Source organism: Macadamia integrifolia, unplaced genomic scaffold (genome assembly GCF_013358625.1).
Source record: "Macadamia integrifolia cultivar HAES 741 unplaced genomic scaffold, SCU_Mint_v3 scaffold2543, whole genome shotgun sequence".
In the NCBI taxonomy this organism is placed as follows: Eukaryota; Viridiplantae; Streptophyta; class Magnoliopsida; order Proteales; family Proteaceae; genus Macadamia; species Macadamia integrifolia.
This window is the reverse complement of record NW_024868784.1, coordinates 21,951-32,458: the sequence shown is the minus strand read 5'-3', so window position 1 is coordinate 32,458 and position 10,508 is coordinate 21,951. Positions and strand designations below refer to the sequence as shown.

At 39.2% G+C, this 10,508-nt stretch overlaps 2 protein-coding genes across 4 annotated transcripts in view; both read left to right on the top strand.

Moving 5' to 3' along the window:
- The first annotated feature begins 2,440 nt into the window (after nt 1-2,440).
- Nucleotides 2,441-3,813, top strand: LOC122066714 (leucine-rich repeat extensin-like protein 6). Its single transcript, XM_042630560.1, has one exon. The coding sequence runs from the start codon at nt 2,530-2,532 to the stop codon at nt 3,712-3,714; it is 1,185 nt and encodes a 394-aa protein (XP_042486494.1). The 5' UTR covers nt 2,441-2,529; the 3' UTR covers nt 3,715-3,813.
- A 1,359-nt stretch (nt 3,814-5,172) lies between these two features.
- Nucleotides 5,173-10,508, top strand: part of LOC122066713 (multisubstrate pseudouridine synthase 7) — a 26,701-nt gene continuing 21,365 nt past the window's right edge. The window contains exons 1-4 of one of the 3 annotated variants that reach the window (XM_042630559.1): nt 5,173-5,405; nt 5,530-5,608; nt 5,736-5,972; nt 6,062-6,276. In XM_042630559.1, the coding sequence (XP_042486493.1) occupies nt 5,209-5,405; nt 5,530-5,608; nt 5,736-5,972; nt 6,062-6,276 (728 nt within the window). In that variant the 5' untranslated portion in view covers nt 5,173-5,208. The remainder of the gene's footprint in view (nt 5,406-5,529; nt 5,609-5,735; nt 5,973-6,061; nt 6,277-10,508) is intronic. The other 2 variants (XM_042630557.1, XM_042630558.1) reach the window with 2 other exon arrangements.

Here is a 10,508-nt window from a genome sequence, read left to right as displayed (position 1 = left end):
GATTACAAGTAAATAAACTCTAGGTAATTTTTTTTTTTTTTGGGAAATGGTTATGCATGATATGAATATTGAATGTCCAAATCGATGTTTAGTGGTCGGCTGGTCAAAAATATTTCTAAAGAAGAAAAAAGAAAAGTTGGTAAAAAAATGTAACCTTGTCATATAGATTAAATGAGTATTTTTTTTTTTGGGCAATTAGATTAAATGAGTCTCATTCCATATATAGTATGGACATGCAAGTTATATGTATGCTCAACACTAGATGGATGTTGCACTTGTTACTATTTAGAGTACACAGAGGGACAACTTTGGAAGTAAAAAAAACATGTGTCGATCACTCGTAGCATAACTAGTTTGATTAAAATCATATACTAGGGGGAGTGTGGTCCCTATACCCATGGACGTTGTGAGATGGGAGATTGGATTCTATGCATATACATGTAAGGATTCAACACCTATTCCTTTTGCTTTCACATATACCCCTCTTCATCCTTTAAATGAGACAAATGTTGGATCCTCACATGTTAATTCAAGTGACATACATGTAGAAGATCTATTCTTGTGAGATGAGATGAGATGATTACCTATAAGGAAGAGGATATGAACTCAATGAAATTCCTTCGAAGTAAACTAGGTCTTTTATTTAAAAAAAAAAGAAGGAATTAACCTCATTCTCGGTCAAAATTAGCCACTCTCCATAAATCCATAAACAATACAATCAAATCATTTAGGGATAACTAAAACCGTGTTTTGGTGAGATCGTAAGAAACTTTAGACTCACAGCCCATTTCCTTCCTACTCCCTTAAAATATGATAGATCACATTAGTCATGTGTTTTTTGCATGTTTATCTTTACAATTAGTGAGCACAATTCCTATTAAAGAAAAATCCTACTAAGTCAATGATACATGGATGATCATACCAAACTACCAATCTGATTTTGTACTCTGCTACCTACTAATTTCCATGTGTGGGTTAAATATAATTTAGATTCAAGTTATTCCAATAGGATCGATCAAGATATATTTCATACATGGTGAAATAAGAATCTCTTCAATCCATAGTTCTAAGAATATGAATTAGATCAGTGGAATCAATTGAGTCTGATCCTAGTTTTTGCCGATCTGGAGTAACTTATCATGGCTAGATTTTTAGGGTTCAGGTTAATCCCGCCGACGTAAATCGAAAATGAATGAGGCTGGGTTCTTTGCTGAGTCTGCATTTTTGAACCTTGGATGAGACTCACTATTCTAGGAGTCCATTGTCCAATCTGCATATTTCAACTACATATTTGGGTCAATTCTTATCAATTTTTCATTGGTAGATCTTGATCAGAATCGAACGGTACTAATTCAAATCTTGATTCCGATTTTTTAAACCCTGTTTGATCCCCTCTTATTTTAACTTTAGTTCTCCTTTATTAAAGGGTTGAGTTTTCTCCAGAGCCGATGAAAGGATAATTTCTTCACCATCTTGACCAATGACAAGGGCATTTTGGACCTTATACAATATGGGAGTAATCACTTCTTTGTGGTAGGATTCTCTTCGCCTCCGGTAATTAATGGAAAAAACTTCATCCCATTACCCTCATCTTTACCCTCATATACATGGATTTATTTTTATGCACATCCACACCTATTTGTACTCTTATTGCCAATCTCTTTTCATTATCAGAAAAAAAAAAAGTTACCAATCTCTTTTGGTTTTCTAATTCTTTATTTAAAGAAAAAAGTGAATTTCATTCTAATTATAGAAATGAAAACTTAACAAAATGCATAAAGAAATAGAAATCGTAAACAAATAATCGCACAATGCAAAATTTATATGGTTCGGTAAAATTACTTAAGGCTAGAATGAGATGAGATTTACTTCACTATCAATGGAGAATAAAGTTCTACATGCATGGATGCCTCTCTCAGATTATAAAGAAAACCATAATGCTATAAATATACAAAACCCAATATAGGTAGATATCACTGAAATATCTATATTACAAAACTCTTTGAGCTCAATGACCTCTTGATGGATTTTTGGAATCAACAATGCAAAAAATCGAATACAAGATATCATACCATTCGACATTCAACTTCACGTGTGAGTAGAAGTATATCAATTTATTTATTTTTTTAATAAAAAAAATATAACAGCCCACAGTATCTAAAATTTTGGCAAGTAATAATGAAAAACTTCTGACATTTTTGTAACTGATTTTTTTTTTCCAGTATCTCATCTCCATCTGTCCATTGAAACTCGGATTCAAATCCTCTCCAGCACAGGAAATGCTAAACAGATATCATGAGAGTTTCGCGTATCTCTTTCTCTCTTATTTTCTCTCAAGCAGCCCCGAGCTGGAAAGGCTCCAAATCCTTAAAACTTGGCCAAACTTTAATTACTGACAGCATTTAAAGAGCCCTAAAAATCCTCTCAACCTCTCCTTTTTTTTTTTTTTTTTTGGGTTGAACTTCCTCTCTCCTTATATCCTTATAATTCCAAGGCCTTTCTTCACCAGAGTAAACTCAGAACTGTCAAATGGCTCAACTACTCAACAAAACGAAGAACTCATCCCCAAACCTCTCTTGCTTATTCTGGTTCTTCTTCTCTCCACTTATCCTCCTCAACCCTTCCTGTACTCAAGCCACCCAACCTCTTCCAAATCCTAGACTCCTCAATGCCTACACGGCCCTCCAGGCATGGAAACATGCAATCATCTCAGACCCAAAGAACTTCACCTCCAACTGGAACGGCCCCAACGTCTGCAACTACACTAGAGTCTACTGTGCCCCCCCACCAGACAACCCTAACACAACAACAGTAGCCGGAATCGACTTAAACGACGGCAACATCGTCGGTTCATTACCAGATGAGCTTGGTCTTCTCACCGACATAGCTCTCTTCCACCTTAACTCCAACCGCTTCACCGGTGCCATCCCCAGAAGCTTCGAGAAACTTCATCTCCTATATGAGCTCGATATCAGTAACAATGAATTCACCGGTTCCTTCCCTTCTGTGGTTCTCTCACTTCCTTCTCTCAAATATCTTGATCTCCGGTTCAACCAATTCGATGGTTCTATTCCTTCCACCCTCTTCGATTTGAACCTCGACGCCATCTTCATCAACAACAATAAATTCCAATCCAACGTGCCAAAAAGTATCGGTAACTCTCCGGCTTCTGTTATTGTGTTAGCGAATAATAGATTTAACGGTTGCCTTCCCAATGGTTTGGGGAAAATGGGAGGGACTCTGGACGAGATAAATCTCAGGAATATGGGTTTATATGGGTGTTTGCCTAAGGAGATTGGGGAGTTAACTAACTTAACGGTTTTCGACGTCAGTTTTAACTACCTGAGTGGGCCGTTGCCGCAGACGATGGGAGGGATGAAGGAATTGGAGAAGTTGAACGTGGCTCACAATAAAATTTCCGGTGAGATTCCGGCGAGTATTTGCTCGTTGCCGCGGTTGGAGAACTTCACGTACTCTTATAATTACATAAGCGGAGAACCACCCCAATGCGTCAATCTACCCAGTAAAGATGACCGCCAGAATTGCATTCTGGGGAAGTCATCGCAAAGGTTTCCACAGGATTGCGAGACGGTTCTAGGACACCCTTTGAACTGTGTAGTCTTTGGCTGCTCGGCAATAAGTCCACCGCCACAGCTGCCGCCGTCACCAGCACCTACAGCGGTGGCTCCGATGACGCCTCCACCAGTTTATTAGAACGATCGATATGAACCTAGAAATATGATGCATTGATCGAAAATCCTTGTAATTCTTGTTTTCATCATTTGAGATAATAAATTGATGATTTCTCAGTGATGAAAGTCTGCATTTACATTTTGAATTTGGATTGTTATAACTAGTTTGCATGTTGAGATGAAATCGGATCAATTACTGATCGGATTTCAACACCCTGGATATGGATACACCTAAATGGATATGATCGTAATTTAAATTTTTCGACAATCCATTTATATCCCTGACTGGTGTAATTTGAAGCTTTCTCTCCCAATGGCTCTCAATTTTTTTCTCACTTTGTCTCGATTGTTCTCCTCAATCACTAAAACATGGTGAATCAACAATCCTCCATATCATTAGTCACTAATTTTTTACTATTAGTTGAATATTTATTTGAATCAAAAAATTATATTTCAAATTATTTGAATTCGGATCTGAATACCCCCTAACTAAATACATATACCCCTAAATTGATCCAAATGTGACTATAATCCAAATTTTCTACTGCTATTACTATAAAGTAATGTTTGTTTGTATGGAGCGAAAATAAGGAAACAACACCTTATCTGTGACTTTTGATTTTATCCCCTCACATGACACCCATTTCCCAATCTTACCAAAAGTCCTACCATTTTTGGTTGAACTTGGAAGGACCGAAGGAGTAGAGAGGAAAAAAAAAAAAATTGAATTGTCACCATATTACACGTGGTTGAGGAAGAATAAATTTTAACAAATAAAAATGGAGAAAAAAAAACCTATGCTATAGAGGAAATGCCTGGATTCGGATCCTCTCCATGGAGTGATCCCACGGTTGAGAGGACTCGGGCACACGTTTCGAGGTCACCCCAACTGTGAGATCACTTAATGATCCATGGGCTCTATGTGGAGGAATCCTATCTCAAAATGCCCAAAATCAAGATGTGCCAATAGATGATGCTGCGGTGCTGCCCTAGCATCCATAGCACTGAGGCTGGTATGCTTTTTCATCAGTCCCGTGCCTTGGTGTTTCTTGCAACTCACTTTTAATATCTGTAGTTATTATTATTATTTTTTTAGGTAAATTACAATCATTGTTTTAGAGCAAGGTATTAAAATGGGAATTGATCATCTCAAAACCGTTATGTTATGGGATTGCCCATATCAAATAGAAATACACCTATTTTACCTTTAAATATAAAATTTTGACATTTTTATCCTTAATTTGTACCATTCAACAATCGGCCAGATATCAGGATTGAGCACTTACCAAACTGATGCGGATCGTCCAATCCAACGCAACACCAGCCGCTAAGATTTTAGGAGTTTCTTTCGATGAACGATCGAGATTCGAGAGCGACGATTTGGTTTGGTCACTCAATCCTTTAGGCAAGGGTCTATTGAAGATGATGGACCTCAACCCCATAAGATAATATCAGGCACGATCTTTGGTAGTTAGGGATTCGTATTCCGTTTGAGTACAGTAGCCGAGTAGCGTACATGTGGTGCGGGAGAAGCATACCAACTTCCATTGCTTCACTCTCTGTGTCTGTGCTAAAACCCTGCAAACTAAAACCCTACTCCTGTAACTACACCTTTGCAGAAACCCTAACCATGAAGACGCCCGAAGAAGCGGATGTTGGCATCTTCTGTTACATCTCTCAGCTTCCTGGTTTTCGTGGCGTATTGAAACAAAGGTCATTTCTTGCTCCTTTTCTCACTTATTTCAGTTTGTGCTCAGAAGAAGAGGAAAACAAACGAGTAGTAAAATCTGCTAATTATCTTCTTTAGTAAGATTTTTTCCTGCAAAATTTTGTGTAGGTATTCTGATTTCATCGTTAACGAAGTAGATTCCGATGGAAATGTTGTTCATTTGACCTCTCTGGATGCCCCTCCGGAGGTAATATGATTCTCCATTACTAGTTGTTGCCATTATTTTTCATTCTTCCATGGATGCTTGTTTTTTTCCTTTTTAGATTTTCTTTTTCTCTCATGATAGAGTGGTTCTCATTTATCTGATTTACCAGACTTTGGAGAATAAAGAAAAGGAGAAGGAGAAGGAGAAGGAGAAGGGGAAGAAGGAAAAGGAAACTTCTGATCAAAACGATAAATGTTATGCCGCTGAAATCGAATTGTTTAGGTCTCTTGCTGGTGATTCTGATGCTGAATCTTTGAAAGCTTATATAGATCAAACCATATCTGGTGGTGACAGTGACATTAACCCGGTTACCCTTTCTCCGGATTCAGATAAGGCCCATAGGACGGCAAGTTTTGAATTCGACTTTGTTTTTTTATTAGAGTTCGTCCCCTGTGGTTCCAGGTATCCAAATTTTAGTTTTTGATTGATTTTCAGGCGGTTCATAATTTCTTCAAGGAGCATTTCAAATTCCTTGTCACAGACACAGTTGATGGACCAGATTCCACATCAAAATGCATTCGGGTGAGGATTAGCTCAGGAGGGCAACATAATAATGGTCGGAACTCAAGGAAACGGAAAGATAGGAGTGATAAGCCATTTGACAGCCGAGGTTCAAATGATTGGCCAGAGCATGTTGGTAAATTCCTCAGGTAAACTGTTGCATGATTCATCTTCGCCTCTGTTGTTAAGTTGTTTGCTTATTTGTAATTTGTAATTTGCTTAACCATCTATTGTAGTTCATTCTTCAAAGGAAACACAATACTATAAGGGAGACATGAAACAGTGTTTTTGGCCCATGGAGTTTCTTTCAATTGACCAGTTTAATTGTGCCTTCAAGTCTTCAGAAGTGATAATCCCCCCCTAGTGGTGTTTTTAATTGTTTCCATAAAAGGACATAAGCTAAATAATTTCACGTTGGGCTGCAGATGCAATCTTTTTTTGGTGAGTTGGCACTTAGTGGCCTCATTTGCACTACCCAGGAGAAGTAGAGATTAATTTTATATGCGATGTTTGGAAGTACCCATAGTTTGTTACTAGACTTGAGAAAATATTTACAAGAGATTTTCGTATCTGCTGCTGATTGGTGATTTGTGAAGGTTAGTGAATGGTGATTTGCTCCATATCATCTAGGATTATTGGTTCTGGAAGTCTAGGTAACCTTGTTAGGGATGTCCACACTTTTGCGCGTTCTACAAACATCCACTCAAAGAATCAGTGAATGCTCTGGTGGATGATGGAGCCCAGAGTGCTTAGAGGTTTTTCATATACATTGGGAATGGCATGGTTTTATGATACGATGTTGCAGGGGTTAGTTGCTTCATTTTGTTGCTTACTATTTTTCTTTGCCTACTAATCTCACTGTAATTGGCTTTTTAACTGAGACCCCTTGATGTAGATGCACATTATGGGAGGAAATATGAGAGGAAGAAGGGTCCAGCCTTAGTCCACCTGAGTGGCTAGGGTCCAGCCCATAGTTAGCAATTCGGCCGAATAATTCGCGAATTATTCGGCCGAACCGAATTTTAAAGAATTTTATCAAAAATTCGGACCGAATCCGAATTTAAAATAAAATTCTTTAAAATTCGCGACTTTTTCAAAAATTAATATAATTCGCGAATAATTCGGACCGAATCCGAATTAAACCGAATTATTCGGTCCATTTAAACATTATTTAAAAAAAAAAACCAAAAATAAAAAATAAAAAAATAAAAAAAACAATTTAAAAAATAAAAAAAACCCCAATAAGATTTTTTGACCGCTTTTTTGACCGAATCCTTAATTAATCGTCCGAATTATTCCGAATAATTCTCCGTCCGAATAATTCCCGAATCCGAATTTGCTAACTATGGTCTAGCCAAGAAGCCAGCCGAACCCCTACTTGGTCCACCTGAGTGGCTAAGTACAAATAAGGGCTAATTGGGCCCATTGGCTAGGGGAATAATTAGTAGTTGTTTTTAATTAATTGGTGGGCCATTGGGCCCATCGAGTTGAGTAAGTGGTATGTCGAGTCCAAATTGTCTTAGGACTTTATTTGTTTTCCACATAGGTTTATTATTCCTAGTCCAATTTTGAATTCCTAGTTGTAGGTGTGTCTAGTCCTATTGGGAAATTAGCTCCTAGTTGAAGTAGGAGTGATGGGGACATCAAGACGTACAGCCGAAGGAAGAAGAAGACCCAACCTTCTTTGTGGTTGGTGGATTAGGAGGAAGAAGAAGGAAGAAGAAAAAGAAAAGAAAAGGCTCGATCCAACCTTCCCAGCACTGGATCGAGTCCTCTCCTTCCTTTCTTTGCTAAGATTGTGTGGCCCCACCAAATCTGAGATGTTAGTAGTTTTATTTCCTAGGATTTTGTTTATTTGAGTCTTTAAGTTAATTAGAAAACTAAGTAAATATCATATTGATTTCTTTTTAGAAAGTTTCTTTGTTTATGAAATAGTATTCCTAGAATATTCTTTTCTTTTTAGTAATTAGTCTCTTATTTATGTAAGGCCATTGGTCACAGTTCCAAATAATGAATGAATGAAGATTATTGAAGGCAAAACAGCCCCCAAACCCCCCTAAGAATTCTCTCGCTGCTCTCTCCCTCTTCTCATCGCTCACTCTCGGTCTCCATCTGTTTCTCGCCTCCTCTCTCTCACGGCTTTCTCTCTCATTCTCCTTCTCCCTTTCTCATCCTTCATCCCTCTCTTTTCTGTTTTCTGTCTTTCATGTTCCTGCTGCCCTATTGCAGAAATTGTTCACCATCATTGGAGATTATCTCCATCGAGAAAACCCCCAACTGGGTTGCTGCTGGAACTTCTCCAACAATTGGGACTGCTGTTCTTCATCAAGTAGGTTGGACTGCAACTCTTTATTTTGGAGGACTTCGACTTCTCCTTTTCTCCTCAGACCAGGACAGCAACAAGGTAAATAATTAAACTAAACCCCTCCCACCTCCATTCATCCCTGTTATATGTTGCAGCCCATTAACATTGAAACCAGCCTTTGCCCTTTTGTTTATGCCTATTTTTACCCATTGTTTTAAGACGTCTCGTCACTGTTATATCTCCAAAACCCTTGCTGATTTTCTATTTTAGTTGGCTGCTAGAGGACATTGATTGTTTGCATATCTTATTTGGTGTCTGTATTGATTTGTGCTGAACCTAACATTCGTATGACGTTTGTTCCCTTCCCCATGTCCCCACTTGAAGCTTAAGTAAGAGTTTATGTGTTTTTCCGCCTAGATTATTATTGCTTTTTGCTACTTTGTTTATTAATCTCATTCTATTTTGCATGCTTAATCTTGTTTGCTGAGTTTCTTTTTGTCCTATCTACCCAAAGTCCCTTGAGTTAACCTTACCTAGTTAGTTAATATTGTAGGAAACCTAGTCACCTAGGAATTCCTTACATCATCTTGGTATCAGAGGATGGTTTTGTCTAGGTTTAGGGTAATTAGATACTGTTGTCCCTTGTTTACATGTCTTACCTTTTGAGGTATAGTCTTTGTCACCATCTGTCCATGGTCGAGTCTGAGGTAAGAGAGTGATACCATAGATTAGAGGACACTCTTTTCTTTCTTAAGTTGGCGGGACCAAATAGCATTGGACGCTATTCCCTCCAAAAGCATATACTTGAGAAGGAGATTTTTGACCTCGAGATTGAGAGGGCTAACTATCTGTCTCAATTGGAGACTCTGAGTAGACCTTGAGTCTTTGGTGGCAACCGTACCATTGGCTGCCCATTTCCTTATGTCCACTTGTAGTGGTAGAGTATACCAGGATATGTCTGACCCTCTTAGCACCTCCACCCAATCTGAGCAACTGACTGAATTCATGAAAGCCATCCAAGCCATACAGGAAACACAAGTTGCCCATCTCCAAGCCCTTACCGATAAGTTGGCTGCCCTCGAGACAAGTGCCAAAAACCCTGATAGACAACAAGGCCGTAACACAACTGGCACTGAACCTAAGGGCAGGGGCCCTAACCCTGAGGAAGTAGCCGAAAATAACTAGGCTGATGTTATGACCAGATAGGGGATAACTTCTAGGGCCTAAGGCGTGGTAGGGATCAGGGTAGGGGTCGAGGCCCACCGCTAAGACGCCAAACCTAATATGGAGATGAGGGTTATGAGCATCATGATAGGGGCTTTGATGTCAGACGGATGATTAAAGTAGATGCCCCTACCTACGATGGTCAGATTGATGCTAGGATCCTTCTGGATTGGATCAAGCAGATGGATAGGTACTTCGATTTCTACGATATGCCAGAGGAAGTCCGCTACCGATTTGCTAAGTTCAAGCTTATTGGAGCTGCCCAGGACTTCTGGACAGACCTAGAGAACCAGGAGGACCACCTAGGACTTGAGCCAATCACCTCCTGGGTAGAAATGCAAGAGCGGCTCAAGAGGGAATTCTTGCCGTTCACTTATAGGCTCCAGTTGTTGAATGAAATGAATACCCTGAAGCAAGGGAAGTTGACTGTGACCGAATACATGAGCAAGTTCAATGAATTGAAAATTAGAAGCCATATTCGAGAGGATGTTGAGCAGACACCATCCAGATTCCTTACCAGGCTCAACTCCGAAATTCAGTCTCGTATGGCACCCCACCTGGTGCGAGACGTTCCACAGGCCTTCAGGATAGCCCTTGAGGTGAAATCCTCCATGAGAACTTATTCTCAGAGGAAGAGCTTCCAAGATGGGGAGTCCCAATTTAGAAAACCACCCCAAGGCTCAACTGGATTTCCAAAACCCCCTGCTGCACCACAACGTCAATTTGACAACAAGGGTAAAGGAATTTTGGGAGAAACACCCAAGAGTAGTGGGCAACAACAGTGCTTCAAGTGTCGTGGGTTTGGTCACTTCTCCAGAGAATGTCCTAATAGGAATCTTTATGTAGGAGAGC